This window comes from Polypterus senegalus, chromosome 7, assembly GCF_016835505.1.
Source record: "Polypterus senegalus isolate Bchr_013 chromosome 7, ASM1683550v1, whole genome shotgun sequence".
NCBI classification, from domain to species: domain Eukaryota; kingdom Metazoa; phylum Chordata; class Cladistia; order Polypteriformes; family Polypteridae; genus Polypterus; species Polypterus senegalus.
Window position 1 is genome coordinate 28,237,437 of NC_053160.1, and position 21,538 is coordinate 28,258,974.

At 37.5% G+C, this 21,538-nt stretch overlaps 1 protein-coding gene across 1 annotated transcript in view; it reads left to right on the forward strand.

Annotated features, from left to right (window-relative positions):
- The first annotated feature begins 791 nt into the window (after positions 1-791).
- Positions 792-21,538, forward strand: part of tbca (tubulin cofactor a) — a 59,725-nt gene continuing 38,978 nt past the window's right edge. Inside the window, exon 1 of the mRNA XM_039758393.1 lies at positions 792-945. Coding sequence (XP_039614327.1) covers positions 893-945 — 53 coding nt within the window. The 5' untranslated portion in view covers positions 792-892. The remainder of the gene's footprint in view (positions 946-21,538) is intronic.

Here is a 21,538-nt window from a genome sequence, read left to right on the forward strand (position 1 = left end):
AATGAAGTGGCTCAGAGATTATAATATTGAAAATTTAGACCCATGGCCAGGAAACTCCCCAGAGTATTCTTAATCCCATTCAGAGCATGTGGTCAATTTTCAAAAAGCGGGTGGACAAGCTGAAGCCCAGAAATTGTGATTTGCTCATTTTACTTTTGCCAAATTGTTCTAAGCACATTTGAGAATGTTATGAGTAAAAGAGAAGAATTATTATACTGTATTGTGGAGTGCTGTTGCCGGACACCCATACAGACCGGTATATCATTTCAACCATTTCATCATCTCTGTGGAATGTGAATATTTTTCTAAGGGCTGCCCTGCTTTCCTGTGTTCTTCTCTCCTGACTGTCCAATGTTAAATATTCTCTCCATTGGTATTAGGTTAGTTGTAAAGTCGAAATCTGGACAGTTTAAGTGGACACGAGCAGCATGTCGGCGCAGCGGTTAACGTTGTTTCAATTTTCGTACCCAAAAGCTTGTTAGGCTAAATCGAGCGTGAGTGGGAAGAATTTATGTGTGGATAATCTCTATGGTGCACTGCCACCCTGTACATTCCCCACATGCTGCCCGGAACTTGAGTTCTATTAATAGGGCTGGAAAATGGATTGATGGCATATTCCATAGTAATACAGTTAAAAGAAACATTTCGTATCTAATTTGGTTAAAATTAAAGTCCCTTTGAATACAACAACGACTACGTAGCAGATTCCTGTTTCTACCATATTGCACTATACTTACAGCCCTTTAGAGGCAGCTGCTAACCGAGCACCGAGGCAAAGGTGTTCTCGCGCTCGTTCCGTAGCAGACATGCGCAGTAGCTTACAGGAGCTCTGTTGACCGGTGGTAACAACACTGCCACTCCTTAGCGCTGTTTTGTGAGCAAGTAGTAGTCAATGGCTGATCCACGAGTGCGGCAGATTAAAATTAAAACCGGCGTAGTCAAACGGTAAGTCTATTTAAAGAAACACTATAGTAGTTGTGTTACGTACATAAATTGTTCTCTTGCCGTGGGCCTTGTTTTTTTTTGTAGAGCGGCGATTTTGAACTGGTGCACTCCCGCTCGTTGAACTGTTTTTCTATGGTATGATCTTCAAACTGGAGGCCGCGGCTGTCGTCTGGGCTCGTTTCTTTTAGGCCTTACTCGGGAAGGAGTGGGCAGGAAATGCAGAAGTTTGGGAATTTGACTCATTCATTGGCCTGCAACCTTTGAATTGGTTATTTTTCGCATTATATTGTAGACACATGCTAACGAACAATCTGGATTATAAATAATAAATACCCTGCAATTTACATCTCAAGTTAAAATACCATTTTTATTATGTTATTTAAAAAAAATGTTGCAAAATTAAAGTCGAGGATGCTATTCTGCTGATTCACTGTCACCTTTGCATACGTTTACTGTCTTAAAATGGGCAAATAGTAAATGTTAATTGGTCTTTCAGCAAGGTTTATTTTAAAGACGGTCGACGCGTATGTACGATGATATACTGTAATTAAGTAAAAAATAACTGAATTTGTGTTTACACCAAAATTTAAGTACTTAGTGGTTTTCTTGTTCTTTTGTTTGCGTTTGCTTACTATTCTATGAAAGGTGCAGAAAAGATTGATTCTAATTTGTACTTTTAAAAAAAATGAGAACGTAAAAACGCATTTGTCTGGTTTTCTTTTTCTCTGTTTTTGCTTCTTATTTTTTGACCCAAGTAGCACTCCGTTATCTTATTTTTTTCTGTTGCAATGACAATCTAGTACTGTAATTGTAGCCTAAGGCCTTATGGTCTTGTTGTGGGGCACCACCATGGTTGGACAATTTTTAGTTCATAAATAAAATATATTTAAAAGGGAAACATCACATTGGCTTAGATGTTTGCATTATTCAATGATTTGTATGTAACTGTGTCTTAATATTAGATTAGCAAAGAAGCTCCTTCTCAATGGTTAATACAGTCATGTGTAAAAGTAAGTACACCCCATGGAAATTGACTTTCTCAATGTGTTTGAAAAGGTAAACATTATCTTTACCTGTTTGCATAAAAAGCCAATCTTCTTAATCAAATGACAAACAAGTCAAGTCAAGCTGGGGAGCATGCACTGGTACAGTGCGTTGCCACACCCACTACACGACAAAATAACTTGGGATCCCAGTTGGAAACCCCCTAGGCAGACACACGGTACAGTCCCACCCTCCGGAAATGATCCTCTATCTGCAGCAGCCAGGTGTTGTGTGGGCGACCCCTTGGCCTGGTCCAGCCATTCAGTTCCCCAACAGTGAGGATCTTATGAGCTGGATCACCCTTGGGGAAATGCATCACATGGCTGTAGTGCCGTAACTGACGCTCCCTCACAATGCAGGTAATGTGCCTCATTCGGGACTCCATGAGCAACCGCTTATTCGACACAAAGTCAAACCAACGGTAACCAATTCCAGTCTTTGTCTCAGGTCACTGGATAGCGTCCATGTCTTGCAACCATATAGCAAGACAGGAAGCACCAGGACTTTAAAGACTTGGACCTTCATCCTTTTATATAGATATCCGGAGCGCCACACAGCCTTTTCCAGCGACCTCATGACCCCCCCTTGCTCTCCCAATCCATCTACTGACTTCATAGGAAGAGTCACCAGAGTCATGAATGTCACTGCCAAGGTAATTAAACCTCTCAACAAGGTCAACACTCTCTCCGCAAACAGACACACTGCTGATGGCTGTGCCCAAGAGGTCATTAAAGGCTTGGATCTTGGTTTTTATCCAGGACACTCGCAAGCCCGGACACTCGGACTCCTCACTAAGTCTCTCGAGCGCCCAATCAGAGCCTCCACTGACTTCAGGAAGATCACAGCATCGTCCGCAATGTCAAGATCCATGAATCTGTCTTCACCAACAGATGCCGCACAGCCGCTGCACCCCACGACCTTGCCCAGCACCCAGTCCATACAAGCATTGAACAGAGTAAGAACAAGAACACACCCTTGACAAACCCCAGAATCAACTGGGAAAAACACAGAAATTCTGCCCCCACTCTGCACAGCACTCACAGTACCATTGTATAGGCTGACAAACACAAATGATAAAATTAACAAAAGTGAAAATTTGTCACATTTTTTAGGGAGTATGCTGGTAAACCTGGTCTTGTTTAACCTGAAGATATTTTGGATCTGGTGTTCTCTTTGCTGCTGTTCTGTGTGGTGTCATCATGCCAAGTTCAAAAGAGCTAAGGCCTTCAAGAAGAATGTTGTGTAATTACAATGAGTTTGGCAAAGGATTCATAAAGATCGCCAAATTGTTTGAAAGTAGTCATTGTACTATAAAGACAATAATTTAAAAGTGGTTTAGATTTGAAATGACTGCTAATTTTTCCAGGACTGGCTGTCCCAGCAAATTTAACCCTAATGCTGATTGTTTGATACTAAAAGCAGTCTCCCAAGAACCCCACAATTTTATTGTGTGATCATTGTCAAGTCTTGCTAAAGCTAGAGCCTAATTGCATGCATGTGGCAGGGTAAAGTCTTTGCTATCTGAAATGAGCATTAGAGAAAGACTACAGTTTGCCTTTTAATATATAGGCAAAGACCATGCCTTCTGGAGCAGTATGCTGTGAACAAATGATTCAAAGATAGAGCTGTTTGTCCACAGTAACAGTGGACATGTTTGGCTCAAACCGAAGACAGCATGTCAGGGGAAGAACTTCATACCAACTGTGAAGCATGTGGTGGTAAGTCATGGTTTGGACCTGGGCAGCTTGTAGTCATCAAGTCCTCTGCATCATATCAAAGTGTGCTTGAGGAGAATCTGTCCATTAGTTAAAGTTAAACTGGAAGTGGACCTTTCAACGTGATAATGAACTGACATATATTAGCAAACCCACCAATAAATGGCTCAAAAAGAACAAATCAACAACAACATTTATTTGTATAGCACATTTTCATACAAACAGTAGCTCAAAGTGCTTTACATAATAAAGAATAGAAAAATAAGACACAATAAGAAAACAAAATAAGTCAACATTAATTAACATAGAATAAGAGTAAGGTCCAATGGCCAGGGGGACAGAAAAAAAAACTGGAGAAAAAAATAAAATCTGTAGGGATTTTGGAGGGATATGGACAGGTCTAGTCAAAGTCCTGATTGAATTCTAATGAAATATGGGAGGTTTTGAAACTGACAGTACTTGCAAGAAATCCCACAAGGATCTTGCAACTGAAGAAATTTTGCCTGGAGAAGTGGGCAAAAATGTCACGAGTTGATGTCAAAGACTGGTGGGCAGTTATGCAAAATGCATACAAGTCGTCATTTGTGCTAAATGGAGCAATGCCAATTTCTGGGACCAAGGGTGTACTTATTTTTTCCCCCCAGTAAACTATTGCCTTTGTTGATGTTTTGTTTAATAAGTGATTGAAAAGTCAAATTTTCATTGTTTTTATTCAAGTATATCATCTTTATCATAGGTGCTGTTTGCATTAATGTTTGTCCATTCAAATACGGTTGGAAGAAGTCTTCAATTTTACATAGGTGAACCTGCTTTTTCACACGAGTATACACTGAAAACTAAACATCGAAACTATTTTGAGGACAATTGAAACACTTGGTCTAAGTATAATGAAATAGCTACCTTGTACACATCAACATATGGAAGACAGCATAGCTACCCATGATTTTTACAATAAACCAGTTGTCCAACCAGTTGCTCACTCTGGTTTGAAAGGTTATGTCATGTTAATTTATGGGTTTACCTTTCAGTGATTTGGCTTGCCAAAAATTTGTTTGAATGGAATTCCTGAAGTGAAACAACAGTGTTTCGATGTTTGCTTATGACATTGAGATCTGTAGCGAGAGTAAGGGACAGGTTGGGGAGACTCTGGAGAGGTGGAGATATGCTCTAGAGAGGAGAGGAATGAAGTTCAGTAGGAATAAAACAGATTACATGAGTGTAGATGAGAGGGAGGACAGTGGAATGGTGAGGTTGTGGGGAGTAGAGTTAGTGAAGGTGAATAAGTTTAATACTTGGGGTCAATAGTACAGAGTAATGAGAAGTGAAAAAGATAGTGCAGGCAGGGTGAAATGGGTGGAGAAGAGTGTCAGGAGCAATTTGTGATAGACAGGTATCAACAAGAATGAAAGGGAAGGTCTACAGGACAGTAGTGAGACCATCTATGTTCTTTGGGTTGGAGATGGTGGTAGTGACCTGAAAGCAAGAGACAGCTGGAGGTGGCAGAGTTAAAGATGTTAAGATTTGCATTGGGTGTGACAACGATGGACAGGATTAGAAATGAGTACAGCTCAGGCTGGGAGACAAAGTCAGAGAGACAAGATTGCGTTGGTTTGGACATGAGAGCAAGATGTAGAGGACAGGAAGATATGGAAGAAGATGATCTGCTGTGTCACCCCCAAATGGGAGCAGCTGGAACAAGAAGACAGAAGTGAGAAAAAAATTTAAACAAGATACACAGTGCAACTACACTCATCTGATGTGTTTCCAGAATGTAGATTGAAAACAATTCAAAGATAATTGAAGGGTAACCATAACAGAAATAACATCATAATATATGAATAAGATGCTAAACTCGTGTCTAATAGCTGTGACAGTTTAAAAATTCACTATAGTCATCAGTTACTAATCGATTTTTTTTGTGTTTTCACTTGAGTAGAAAATGAGCAGTGTGGCAGTTTGTGTAATTTTTGTAAAACTTTATTGGAAATGCAGTGGTTTTGGTGACCTTTATTAGTTCAAGGTTGGGTTAAAACAGAGCTGTAGAGTCAACTTGCACTTTGGATGTGTTTAGCCTTGTGTATACTTTTTTTTCCTATCTCATTAAATGCACTCAGGTTTACACGCTGCATATTTTAAGATTGTGCTCTGTCATTAAAGTTGGTTTCCTATGCAATTTTTGGTAACTTAATAGAAATACTGTGTACTACAAAAAACAGTTTACTTTTATTTGTTGAATTGAGTTGAGGAGATGCCATGCTTTCAGGCGTGAGTGTAGTAGCTATGTTTGTTCAAGGTTTTCATAATTCTGGAGCTTTAGCTTCAAAAAAAGAATTGCGTATTACTGTGGTGTCTATACAGGAAACTCCACAGTCCAAGTTTATTTACATTTTTTTTTATTGAATTCACAGCAAAATTAATTCACACAAAATGAAGGGAAAATGCATGCAAAAAAGGAGAACTTCTTGTCTATAATGTTTCTGTTTAAGACTTGCATATCCTGGCAAAGTTGTTTTTAGGTTTTTGTACATTATCACATACGACATACTATACTGTCCGTTTTCTGGAGTAGAACTCATAAAATTACTTGCTGTTTGTTTTCGCCTAACTAGCAGTTTTTTTTTTTTTGTTCCCTCCGTTTCTCATTTGACTTTTCTAATTGCTGTATTATCCACTGTTCCTCTAGAGCAGATTTGATTGTTGTTTTTTTTTATTATATTTTATTTTCTTTTGCAGTCATCTTTTTTCAGTTTTTATGTTTGTAATGCTGTCCTTATTTACCCATTTTTGCAATTTTTTTTATCTTTTTTTGCAATATACTTATTTTATGCCTGAATTGTAATATCTTTGTTAAATTATTGCTTTCCCATTTTTTAAAAACTCATAGATCACATAATCCTCTTTATTATATGTATATGTTTTGTATGATAAAATAATATGCTATTCCCTGAAATATCAGAATTTCATTGTTGAACACTCAAATCACCATATCTTTGGAATTTTTCCTTACGGCTTAACAGTGATTCTGACATGTTCTCCTCTTCTGCCTTAATTTTGTTGTCCTGAGTCTTATTTTTAACCTGTAGTACCACACCTTTTACTTTACTTTCTTGTCTCTTTCCTGAAGCATATATAGTCACTAATATTGTATTCCTCTCCCATCATTCTCATTTAACAATAACTCCGTAATTTCTGCAGTATAATAAATTCTGTTGCCCCTTGTATAATGCGTTCTAGTTTTTTGTTGCTACTGTCATTAAGAAATAATCATAATAAATTACAAATGCTACCTAATATATATTTAGCCAAAGTTTGTTTGGTTTTTAGTGACATTTGTCCAGTGTCCCATCCATCAATCTAGTTCATTTATTTGTGAACTTCTTTGAAGATCCTTGTTTCTAGAATATTTGTCTTTTTCTCTTATCAATGCAGTTGGTCCCGTCAGGTAAAGAAAATGTATGGCACTTTCTCACCTCAGGATAACAAAACACAACAATGGGTGGCAGAGTCAGCTTGGAATATTATTGGCACACAGATAACTGCCTCCTGTTCTGTACATATTTAATACAGACTAGTTTTGACAGGCAAACTGTATTAAATATCTAAGCTGTTCTGCACAGTCACTTTTGCCTATTCAAGCAAACAGTTCTGGACAATTCGCACTTTCACTACTAGATTTTTGGACAGTTTTTATTCATGCATCTTGTATTCAAGCCACTCATGACTTCTGAATGAATGGCCCTAGCATATTTTGTCTAATTCAGGGCTGTGGAGTCGGAGTCGAGGAGTCGGAGACAATTTTGGGTACCTGGAGTCGGAGTCGGCAAAAAGTTAACCGACTCCAACTCCTACTAAATTTAAATGGGAATTAAAAAAGTAAGTTGAAATGTCCCAATTCATAAACAGTCATAATGAACTACTTCTCTGCTGTAAGAATAAAGCCCAATGCATGCAGTGCATAATGTTACCACAAAACGAACATGTCAAGTAACCATGAGGCATGCTTTTCATTGACTGTATGCGTCACTATATGGGATGTAATGCACAGGAAAGGTGCGGCACCGCTTTCCATTGTGTCGTGTTCCACTGTTACAGGGAACTGTGAACCTAGCCTAAAGCCCCCCATACATTTACAGATGTACTGCCAATTTTTCGGCCGTTCAACGAGTCATCACGCATCAAACGCCTGAAAAATCATCTGGTGTGTTCTCAGCTCTGTCGGCTCCCCTTCGCTATGCTCTTGTGAAGGGGGCTGAAGGAGCCGAGAACACAGATCTCCCTACCTGTCTCCAGCAGAGGCTCGTTCTGCTGATCAGCTGGCCGGTGAGTGACACAATGCACTAAACTTCCGGCTGGCTGACAGAGGAGACAGCCACTGCAGCAGACAGAGGCATCACATTACTTTGGATGGGGGCGATGGTCGAGATTTTCGGCAAGCTGGATCTGCCCGTCCATGTGGACACCCGCAATCTCGGCCGCCAATCAATTGTGTTTGTCTTTAATCTGGCATTATAGTAGAGTGTTGGCTTCCTAGCCAGTAGTTCTGTGGTGAAATGACATGTATGTTGCCTTCCTTTCCTTCCATGGATTTAAAAAATACATTAGCATAGTATATACATACAGAGGAGTCGGAGTCGGAAGATTTAGAAACTGAGGAGTCGAAGTCGGAGCATTTATCTACCGACTCCACAGCCCTGGTCTAATGCTGCCTTAAAATATTGTGTTGTATTCACTTTCCTGTGTTTTTTTGTGTTGTACTAAAGTCAGTAGCCTAGGGACAAGTAAGAATTTAGTTATTCTGTGTTTGCATGAAAATAAATCTTAAAACTTGAACTTCAGTCATTGGCCATTTCTCAATCATGCTGATACATCTTGCTTCATGGCAGTGTTTTTTATTTGTAGATTAAATATTTTCTTGTTTCATCCAGTCCTTTTTTTACTTGCTTGTAATTGTGCTCACTCATTTTAATAGAGAGTATGTATATTTTCAAAGCAAGCAGGACAGAATAACATCATTCTCCTTTTTTAAATACTATTTTAAATTTTTAACCTGTACAGGTTAAATGAGCTTTACAGCCATTTAAATGGCTCTAGAAATGATCAGTTAATAGCAGTAATACGGATTTCAGAGGTGAAAGGTTTTGCCTGTAGATGGCAAAGATATAAAAATGTAAATGGTTTTGTATAAGAGGAGGATTTTTTTTTTTTTCAATTAAGCCCATTATTTTGTGTTGCTCTGTAACATGTGAGAGCCATTAATTTCTTTCATTGTTGGACATAAAGGGTAGGATGAAAACATTTTGCATACGTTAAGTGAAGTGTTTGCCACAAACGAGTGGCTGTTTTGGAGACTTGTATTATATTAAGGATTGTTGTCGACCAAACACATTGCAGTTTACTTTTGATCCAGAAATGTAAAAAATCTTTAAATTTTATTAAAGACATATTTTTGCCTTAGTCATAGTAGACTGACCAGTGCTGATGCAAATTATGTTCCCGTAATATCTGCTGATGTTGCCAGTTTTGATTTTATATGATGAAATATGCTTCTTGTAAACCATATAATTTGCATTTTTGTATATATTTTCAACAGCAGTGGTTGTGAATTTAATGTCACAAACTGTGAGAGAAGCTTCATTTTAATTTTAAATATCACTTAAGGTTCACAGTACCTAGTGAGCCAAAATATTAATGTCAATGCCTCAGTGTATTCTGATGTATGTTAATTAAGCTACATTTTGTATATATTGAGAGTGCAATAACCAGTGCAAACTTACAGTACATCAGTAGTGTAATTGTGTCTAAGTAACTTAAGTGCTAAACTTACATTACAAACCATTAGTGCAGGATTCATTGCAAGTACTGGAGCATTTCAGCTTTATTACTAGTTTGTTGGTAGCTTATCGTACATGCAACATTAGATGATTTGTGGAGTTTTGTCTCATCCTCTGAAGAATATGCATACTTATAGCAAATTTCAAAGCTTGTCATATTCGCTTGATGAGTTATGTCAGTGTAGTTGACAGTATCTCAGCTGTGGCCACGAGTAGTGTGCAGAAAATGCCCCTTGTATGACAATTTATGAACATATGCTCCACCCAGGAATGGGATTTTCATAGCTACCATCTAACTCGATTATTACCTTTGCAATATAATGACAAAAAAACAGCCACTTCAGGCCAATCGGGACATGTACATTTTATAGTAGTTTTTAATATTTTTACCACTACTGTTGGAGAGGAACAATGCATCATTGCATATTTAGCAGAAGTACTAGTAAGAAAGGAATGTTTTTTCTTTGAACCTTTTCATTAGCAAATTAAATGTGCTTTTCTTCCATCTGGATTTGTTTTGGTAGGTTACCCAATCACAATGTGAAAAATGAAAGCACATAGATTGGAACGTTTTCACATGTGCACAAAGTATTGGGCTTCGTCCAGACATGATGAAGCTGGTATCGGCTAATGTTATGCAAGCTTTGTATTGAAGATTTTAGGATTATGCTGTCAAACAGGCCAACAATTTGTAAATATGTAATTTTAATGTATTTGAGTATAGGTTAAGGTTTTCCCTTGTACATGCTGCTTTTATTTCTAGCTTTATATATTAATCAGGTCTTGCACTAACAAATTTATTAAATTTACATTACTCGAGTCAGTGTCACACTGCATAACTTTTATAGTGATCTTCAGTTGTAGCTTTAATTTTCCTCATCTTAGAGTTGTGGACAATTGCAGCGAGCTTCTAACTACCAGTTGTGATTGTGGAATCCCCAGCGAGCAGTCTGCAACTCACCATGACAAATCTGAACAGGTTTTTTAGGTTTTAGGGGATTGTTGCTGTGCATGTGTAAACGTTGACAACCAGTGAGCTTCAGCTGAAAGTGTGTGGTCACCATGTTCTACCTCAAGGTCTGTTTGTAACCTTACACCAGTGCCATTAGGATAGCCTTGACCCTGAATTGGATTAAAAGGGTTTGACAATCTTATTTATATTATTTTAGGCATGGTGAGAAACATTTGAAATGTATTATTTTAAAAGGAAAGTGAGATGGAGAGTAACTAATTGCTGAAATGGCAAAAATGGTTCAGTAAATCTTAAAAAGCTCATTCCTGAGAATGTCAAATAAAGAAAATGGCTTATTTACTCAGATGGTAATCATGAGCTAAACTTGGCAAAAAGAATCTTTTCAAAATTAAGTTAATATATAATTTGCAACCTTATGCCTATTAAAAATGATTAAATGACCCCCCCCCCCACATCTCAAGATTTAGTAAGCTGACTACAGTAAAAATTTATTGTAGCTTAATGTCAATGTAATGTAATGTAATTGAACAAAGTGGGTTCAGTAAATGGATGCTTAATTTCTTCCTTAGTAGACTTCTCAAAATACAGAAATTAAACTTTGAATCATTAAAGGTATTAAAGAGTGAAAAATATAGATGACCGAGGGTATTTGCTTGTGTTATTAATTGATGCAATTAATGAAAGAAACTTTGTTTTTCTGTTACATTTTATAATCCTTGAAAAAATTAGGGAATTGCTTCACTTGGAGGATATTCACCCAGCTTTTTTTACTTAGTATCAAATAAACACATCTCAGATTTTGTGTTTTAATAGCTGAACATTCTGGCATTGTGAAATATACCACAAACAAATTCAGTGACATTTTTGTTAATGGCATATTTTATTTCCAGATCAAGTCATTATGGAATCACTCAATTTTAAGGAAAACGATTAAAGAATCAACTACAGAAATCACAATTAGTACATTGTTGCTTCTCCTGATGGCTTGAATTCTTTGAGGCATGGACTTCACTAATGAAAAAAAATACATCATGGTGGTTCCAACTTCTCAAATAGTGTTTGACAGATCAGCTTTGCTCGATGAAGACTTGTCTAAAAATGTTAGCTGGCCAGGTGATTGAGTTATTATATTCCTTTCTTGAAGAAAGGCTTTAACACTGTTTGCATCACCAAACCACTTTTTTTATTGATGGAATGTAAAAGTGACCAAAAATTAATTGTACACCTGTGCATTGTCTTTTGAGGAAATGATTGCCATTTCCCCTGGTCCTTTACGTGACATGCCACCCCATGTCATAAATGACTGGGGAGGTTTGCTTCTTTTCTTCAGATAGTCATCTTGTATGTTTCATTAGAGTGGTACCAGAGAAAGGTTCCAGCATTATCTCCTTGGCCAATGCAGATTCGTGATTCATCACTGAATATCACTTTTATCCAATCATCCACATTCCATGATTGTTTTTATTTAGGTCCATTGTAACCTTGTTTTCTTCTGTATAGATGTTACTTGTTTTCTTGTGGCTTTTCTATATGTTTATCCCATTTCATGTAGCTAATTTCTTAAAGTTCTTCATTTAACTCCTGTTTCTGCCTATTTGTTTCTCATTTGTTTTGTTGTGCATTTTCTGTTTTTAAGGCATATTGCTTAAGAGTTTACTGTCCTGATGGTTTGTCATCTTTTATGGTCTTTTGTTTAACAATCTTCCCATTTTGTTTATACTTGCACTAAATTTTAGACATGGGTGACTGGGAACAACTAACACCTTTGCCACACTCTGTCCGGGATTCCCTTCTGGAAGGAGTTTTATATTTATTTCCATTGTTTCAATTCACAACTCTTACGTATGACCCATGTTTCCTTTCAATTAGCTAAGTCCAATAGCTCGTTAAGGTCTATAAATACTATCTTTTAACTGCAGACTAATTTGCTTTTTTAGACTTGTACTGGTATTTATAGTAGCAATACAAATTACATTGTGATTCCATAATTTTTCCCATTTTATTACTTAAACTTGCAATTAATTAACTTTGTTTAATTTGTTTGATATATGTTTCACAAGCCAGAATGTTTAGGTATTAAAAAAAAGGTTTTGTGTTATATCTGTGATTTATTTTCTACAATGTAAAAAAGCTGTATGAACATCCTCTAAATGAGGTGATTGTATATGTCGTAAAAATGCTTACTGTCTTAGTGTACTATTATAAATTATTTCAACAGTTTCTAAGTATTTATAGAAGTTGTATTTTTATGAGGAGTGATTTTAAAAAACAAGGCATGATGTGATCGATAAGATCTGTAATCTTATTTTTTTCAGAAACAGAAAAGAAAATGGCATGCATTGTACCCAGAAATTGCTGCAGATATTCAAAAATTTCTTTCAGGCTCTATTGCAAAAAAAAAAAAAAACCCACCATAGTTACCGAATTGTAGAAGAAGCTGGAAGCTGACTGGAAGAAAGTCAAACCAGAGCAGTGCAAGAAATTGATCATGTCCTGTGGGTGCAGATGTGCCAAAATCACTGAAAGAATCTCTACACTTCCTACTAAATTTTGAAAATCATTTGCAGGCTCCTTTTGCAATATAGTCGTAACAGTTCTCTAATTTTCATCACTGTAATTTTTCCAAAATTGAATGTTTTATGTTGAAATTTTTTTGCATTCTAAAAGAACAGTAAGCATACCTCCAGGTACTATGACTAAATTTTTAGCAGTGACAGTCACCAGTATTTGAAAAAATACATTTTTCATAAATCATTCTCTTATTTTGATCGCTAGTTTAGTTTAGTCAGTACTCACTAAAACATAAAATCATGCGTCATTTACACACCATGTATTTGGTACTTAATGTGATAAGTTGTTTTGATTTCTTAGTTCAGATCATTGCCTCCATCTTTGACGGAGGCGGTAAACATATACAATTATTTACCTTCCATTAGGCATTCACTGAATGGTCCTCCCAAATGGTACAGTGGTTGCTCCTGTATCAGTTTGTATATTCTCTTTAAATAATAGTCATTCATAGATTAAATTTTGATTCTTGCTCTGTAGAGCACATTGTTTGGTTTTGTTTTTTTTTTTTTAATAAAGTTTCCCAGTATTTTTTTTCTTGAAGTAAGAGGGATGCTTCATTTCATGAAAAGAAGTGCAACAGCCCTTTAAAAGGCACATTATATGAAAGTGATGTACGTTCTTAGTTTCACCCACAGCATTTTCACATCAGTCTTTCACAGTATATGATGCTTTGCAGAGTTTAACAAGCTTTACCTTGTACAATTAAAATCAATCATGTTCTAGTTTGAATAGTTTATTTCCTTATAGTTCTTCCACATTTACAATAATTGCCAATTCGGTTTGCTAGAGGTTAGTAGGGAAATAGTTTTGCTAAGCTAGTTCGTTTCACTGAGAAAATTTGCTACTATAATACTAAAAATAATTGAAATCATGAAAATCTTGTCTTTTCTGCCCTTGTCCTGGTGAAGCTTAAACTACCAGGCTAAAAGGGCAGACCAAGCTTCCTTATTACTAGTAATGATCTCAGTTTCATCCTGGAGTAAACACAAGTGCACAAAGCTCAACTAAGGGAAGGAAAGAATAATCTTAACTGTTGCTGGTTTTGAATTTAGGTTTCCTTCACGTTTTCCATATCCTTTATTCAATGAAGGTACAGTAATCTCTCCTCGATCGCAGGGGTTGCGTTCCAGAACACCCGCGATAGATGAAAATCCGCGAAGTAGAAACCATATGTTTGTATGGTTATTTTTATATATTTAAGCCCTTATAAACTCTCCCACACTGTTAACATTATTAGAGCCCTCTAGACATAAAATAACACCCTTTAGTCAAAAGTTTAAACTGTGCTCCATGACAAGACAGTTCTTTCTCACAATTAAAAGAATGCAAACCTATTTTCTCTTCAAAGGAATGCGTGCCAGGAGCAGAGAATGTCCCAGAGAGAGAGCGAGAGAAAAGCAAATCAAAAAATCAATACGTGCTTTTGGGCTTTTAAGTATGCAGAAGCACCGCAATAAAGTGGCATTTTGTAGAGGAGCGTCCGTATCTTCTAGGCAAACAGCCTTTGTGCAAACAGGCCCTCTGCTCACACCCCCTCCGTCAGGAGCAGAGAATGTCAGAGAGAGAGAGAGAGTGAGTGAGTGAGTGAGTGAGTGAGTGAGTGAGTGAGTGAGTGAGTGAGTGAGTGAGTGAGTGAGTGAGTGAGTGAGTGAGTGAGTGAGAGAGAGAGAAAAGCAAACAATCAAGCACCGTGCGGGAAGCATATTGTATATCATTTAGGAGTTTTAGTTAATACGTAATACATGCTCTGATTGGGTAGCTTCTAAGCCATCCGCCAATAGCATCCCTTGTATGAAATCAACTGGGCAAACAAACTGAGGAAGCATATACCATAAATTAAAAGACCCAGTGTCCGCAGAAATCCGCGAACCAACGAAAAATCTGTGATATATATTTAGACTTGCTTACATTTAAAATCCGCGATGGAGTGAAACCGAGAAAGTCGAAGCGCAATCTAGCGAGGGATCACTGTATACACTTTTTGATGTCCAAACTACTTCAGGTTGCTTCTTTCAGTCCAGATAAGGAGCACTTGTACTTGTACTGAGATTCTTTCAAAATTTCAAGAGCCTCATTATTTTACAATTACTTGTAAATACAACATATTTTTGTTTGCTCTGTCAGCTGTTGCCATTGTGAGATTTTATGTCCTTCACTGTTGCTGTCCACTGTGCCTACAGTATTGCCAACTGCAGTACAGTGGAACCTCGGTTCACGACTATAATTCGTTCCAGAACTTTGGTCGTAAACCGAGTTGGTCATGAACCGAAGCAGTTTCCCCCATAGGATTGTATGTAAATACAATTAATCTGTTCCAGACCGTACAAACTGTATGTAAATATGTAAATATGTAAAAATATGTAAAGATTAAGCACAAATATAGTTAATTACACCATAGAATGCACAGTGTAATAGTAAACTAATGTAAAAATATTGAATAACACACCCAGGCTCCCTGATCAGCTACACGAGCTGGCTCGCTCGCGCTCTCTCTTTCTCTCTCTGTAGCACACACACCACCAAAGCCCCTCCCTCCCTCCCTCAGCTACAGGAGCAGCCTGGCTCACGCGCGCTCTCTCTCTCTCTCTCTCTCTCTCTCTGTAGCGCACACACACACACACACCACCCAACTATCCCCCTCCCATCCCATTCCCTGTCAGCTGCCCGTGCTCGCGCAGCATTTTTTTTTTAAATGAGTTAAGCACAGCAGAAAAAAAAACATCGCACAAATCCGAACTGCATTTAAAAACCAACTCACAAGCAACCAAAAAAGTAACATTGCAACAAATCACACGATGAAGTCCTCCATGTAAACAATTTTTTTAATGAGTTTTAAGCACAAGGAAAAAGCGAACATTTGAAAAAAGAGAAAAATGACATTGCAACAAATCGCATTATGAACTAACAAATTTAACTTTTGAAAAATCCGTAATACAAAAACCACCAAGAAAACTAACTTTGCATGAGACGAGTTCTGGCATGAATTGTTTTACTTCAGGTGATTTCTTGGGTTTCTGGTGCTTTTAGCGGTTTAGCTGGTGGGAGTGAAAGCCTCATGCAGCCGTTCCAAAAAGAAAGTTCTTGTGACCCTCCACATTACTGGCAGTCTGGCTTTGTCTACATTATGCTGCTTGAAAGCATGAGGGTTCTCAGATTGGTAAATGAGTAAAACTGGTAAACAGTTTTTCCACTTCTTGTAATTTCTTTCTTTACTTCGATTTCAATTTTCTTCAAAACTTTCTCCTGACCACTCTTCACTTGCTTAGAAGCCATAGTTAACTGCAAAAGCACACGAAATACTGTAGAGCACAAAGAGAGTGCACGTCTTATTGAAAACAATGAACAAGGAGCGGCTTTGCTTAAATGGAAAAGCATGGCAGCTCTCTTTCTCTCTCAGGCTGTCTGTGGTGGGGGGGATGGTTCGCTCTCTCTCAGCTCAGGAGGCAAGGGAAAAAGGCTTGTTCGTATACCGAGTGTGTGGTTGTGAACCGAGGCAAAAGTTTGGCAAGCTTTTTGGTCGTGAACTGAGTTGTACGTGAACCGGGATTCACGAGTACAGTTTTGTGTACTAGTTTAAAAATAGATATTACATTCCTTTATAAAACTTGTATTATAGGAGGGGAGATAATTTGCACCTGTGACAAAGTGTACTCGGTTACTGTAGTACTACTACTTATGTACATATAACTGTTATTCATTCTGTGAAAATACAGACAATGAAAGGATCATGACAGCTGGCCTGAACCAGTAAATGTCGCAAGCTACCAGTATGTTGCTGGAAATATTTTTCAAGGTCTATAAAAATTTTAAACAGTATGGAAAAACTTCAGTTACCTTCAAATATCACTGTGCAGCTAATACCCTCTTAGTAGCTAGAGCTAAATCAATAGTCTGTTTAGGACATTAGAACAATTTTGAAAAGAATAGGCCATTCACCCTAACAAAACTAAAAAATCCTATCAACCATGTTTTGAATGTTCCTAAAGTTCTACTGTCTAACATTGTGTTAACCCCCTTAATGGCTATGAAACACTGCCTAGAAGTTGATAGTGATAAATCTACTATGAGTTATAACTTCTCCTCATGAGCAGTACTCAGACCTCCCATTGTGTATTCAAAAGAAACGTTTGCAATTCTCATATGTAATACCTTACATTTATTTAAATGACATTTTATCTGCCCAAAGCTGTATGTTCTCTAAGCCCCTCTATACTGATTCATCGGGATATAAATTACCTGCTAATCCACCCAGCTTGGTATCATCTGCAATCTTAACCAATTTGTTTTTTATATTTCTATCCAGATCATTCATTCATTGATTCACACACACACAAGTATTTGGACAGTGACACAGTTTTCATAATTTTGGCTCTGTACGACACCACAATGGATTTTCTATTAAGCAATTGTGATTGAAATATAGACTTATCAGCTTTAATTTATCCAGTTTACCAAAAATATTATAGACATGCATTTAAATTCTCTTTAACATAAATGACAACCCCCATTTTGTTGTCTAGTTTTCCTAAAAAGTGTAACCATCAATGTTACACTCATTCCAAAAATTATTACTAGTGGTATTGGCTATGTAGTTGAGGCCTTCACTTTAGGCTGGCTACAAAAAGTTATTATACCTATTGTACATTTGAGAACAATACATTTTAATATATTGAACAAAAGCACACTATGATAAATTATAGGGAACATAATGTACAAGAAGGATGCAACAAAAATCATGCTGTTTGTTTCTTTTTAAGAAAACCTACTGTAGAATTCATCCTTCACCTTTCACTGCCTGTTAGTAATATTATACTACGTTTTTACTTAATGGATGTGTATCTTTAGGGTAACTGATAGATGATATCTTAGCTATGTTAGTTTAGCCATTGTTTTCTTTATCTTCAAGGAGGGAATGTTTCCTTCTGAGGCCAAAAGTGGAAAATACATTAGTGGCTGTACGACACCTCTTTCCTACCCTTAGTTTTATTGTGAATTGGTTCCCATAAGAGACTTGACCAGCTAACTCATCCATTTTGGCAGTATAAAGTACACATTTTTAATTTTTATGAATCTTAAAATATATATTGTGTTAATGTTGGATTGCAGCATTATTTTAATAATGAAATATGGAAATATTTGATGTACCCTTTCAATTGAATGATTTTCCTTTTAAAAATAGTCAAATGGGAAGGAAAAAAACAACAAGTTTCTGTGATCCAAATTTGTTATGATTCTATCCGGCTTGTGCAAACAAAGCTTTACTGTGATAAGTAGAAGGTTTGCCTCGCTGCTGTGATAATGTACTCCACACGGGTGCTCTAGTCTAAGAACACCAAAGTATTTTTACACAAGCTATAAGAATGCCTTACTTATTTTAAATAGAGTCCAGTTATTTTTGGATTGGATTATTGGATTTACTTTGTCATTCAAGTCATATAAGGAGTGCACTGTTGAATGAAAGTGTGTTTCAGGCTCAATGTACAAACAACAAACATGAAGACAAGTGCACATTATACAAATGCAGATAGACATAATAGACAGCATAAACAGACAGAATATATGTAAAATCCAATAGATACATTGCTGAATAGTTGTAAAGTGTTCAAATGATTAAAATCATTAACATAATGCACATACATAACAGCATTTTAGGAGATACGAGATTTTGAATATACAGTATGTATTCAAACCGTCTGTGTGTGTTCAGTTTGTTGTTTGTGGAAGATGAGTAGTCTGATAGCCTGTGGGAAGAAACTCCTACTGAGTCTGTTACTGTTGCGCCACATACTGTGGTAGTGTTTGACAGAGGGCAAAAGTTTGAATAGTCCATGTTCTGAATGGGTGGAGTCACTGACTGTCTTAGTAGCTCTTCTAAGGCAGCGTGGCAAGTACAAATCTTGTATAGATGGGAGAGTGGTACCGATGATTTCTTCTGCCGACTTCAACACTCCCTAGAGGGTCTTCTGATCTGAAACAGTGCAACTACCATTTAGTTTAGTTGCAATTTCAGGCAAGTGCAAGAAGTTGGGAGTATGCACTGCCACACACAACGAACCACCTGGATTGGGACTCCTGCGTGACACCTCATCACCACACTGGAACAGTTTGATTTTTCTTTTACAGTGGCTGGAATGCAAGTCCTGCAACTAATCCCTAAATTTTCCCTGTAAATTGGAGTGCCTGCTTGAGAGCAGGATGCAGATTAATGTCATTCCTAAGACAAAGCAATTGCAGGTTAAGGGCTTTGCTCAAGGACCCAATGGAGTAGAGTGACTTTTGGTGTTTACGGTGTAACAAAGGCGCTATATAGGTTCCTGACCCGGCACAGATGGACACAGAGGCACGTATAATACACACAAAGCCTTTATTTTTCTTCAGCTGTGGGACACGTCTTCCCTGTGCCACACGGCCCAAACACAGTCCCAAAAGCACAAAACACAAACAATTCTCCACCTCGCTCCACCACTCCTCCCAGACAAGCTTCGTCTCCTTCCTCCCAACTTTGGCTCCTCGAGTGATAGTGGCTGGGCCCTTTTATAGCCCACCCAGAAGCGTTCCAGGTGATTAACCTCCTGGTCCTAATTGCACTTCCGGGTGGGGCTGAAGACACGTCGAGCTGGGCTGTGGGAAGCAGACAGCCCCCCCCCTAGCGGCCACCCCGGGCCCCAACCAAGCTGTGGAGGACTACATCTCCCATGGAGCCCTGCGGGCGGTTGGGGAATCACCGTCGGCCAGGGAGGCTGCCACCAAGCATCCCGGGTGAGGTATTGGACTGCCCATGGAGGCTCCACCGGAACATAAGCAGCAGGGGCTGTCCTTCACAACTTCCAATTGCTGGCGCAGATCCCTAGCCTCGGAGCCACTACTCCGGTTTTCTTTATGCAAGCATAATAAAAAATCTCTGACATATAAATACAGTGCTGTGAATTTGCATTCTTTGAGACAAGATTTTTGACATATCTGGTGAAAGTAATGTTTATTCTTGTCTAGCTGTACACTTTACTCATTTGTTTGGTTACTGTTTTATCTTGGTGTTTATTAGTAAAACTTAAGGAAATTTATATACTTACTGCATTGTTCTTACATTAAATTCTGTAGAGCTAAAATAATTTTCACATGAGGAAAACATGTCACATTTATACTATTTGAAAGCAGTTGACAGCTTAAGTATGGTGAGCACAGTATGCTTGCAACATGCCAATAAAGCCTTGACTTTGGCCTGTGGTTTAATGCTGATTAAACAAAACTGACATTGGTAGATTAGAATGAGACTAGAACAATTCACATTGCAATTTTGTTGGTTTACCTTTAGCATTCTTTTAACACTTCTGTTTAAATGCTGTTGGCATTCCATAATTACAAATCTACTTGCTTTGATTGTGGAAGAATTTTACATCATGAACCAGTACTGAAGAAGTTACATTGATTTTTTTTTTTTTTTTTACATGGAAATTGTTGTTTTAGCTATGGTGTCTTCAGCCTGTGTTTTGATTTTGTTTATTATCAGACAAAAATTTGAAATCAAAACAATGCCTTGTTATAGCAGACTTTGATCTTCACTAGTATGTATATGTGGTATTTTTTGTTGTTGTTGTTGTCATCAGGATTTCATTGTATCCTAAATTTCTGCATTCTGTAGCAGTGAGAAAATGTTGATGTGATTAGAGGGGAGCATGGTGATGTAGTTTTTAGCGCTGTTTTCATGTTTGTTGCATGTCGGCGTTGGTTTTTCAACAGACTCTGGTTGTCCTTTCACATCCCAAAGATGTGTTTTTCAGGTTAACTGTAGCCTGTAAATTTGTCTAGAACATGTGATTATGGATGTTTGAGCTTGTTTATGCTTCACACTCAGAACACTACGTGCACGCATCATGGCTGCCGCACATTCCCAGCGTTCATTTGACAGACCTCTGAGCAGGTCCTCAGAAATTAACGCGACATGTGTGCGAGTTGCAGTACCAGTAAAAAGTGGGGAGGCACAGTGTGATAAAAGTTGGAATGTGACGTCAGAGTCTCTGTTTACTATCTACATGTGACTGAAAGCCTCATGCGGATCCTATCGTAATGACACGATACATTTTAAAAGTCTCACATACCATCTTTTGTTTTTTTTTTTTTTTGGCAACTTCACAACAGCATTATAATGTACAGCACTGTATTTGAGCCACAGAGAAAAAAAATTAAGGACATGGTGAAAACGTGTATTTAGTGATTAAAGTGGAAATTTTGGCTTTAATCTTGAAATGTCCACTTTAACCTCCTAATTTACTTTATCATTAAAGCAGATCGTCGTAAACATCATCCCAGTTTTTAATCACTACGAGCTTCTTGGACCTGATAGCAGTGACAATCAGCAATAGATCACCACATAGAACAAATTAAATGTGTGAGATTCCAACTCTCAACAAATTTAGAATCTTTAGATTTATGCTTTATCACTTTCATAATGAAATGCATTA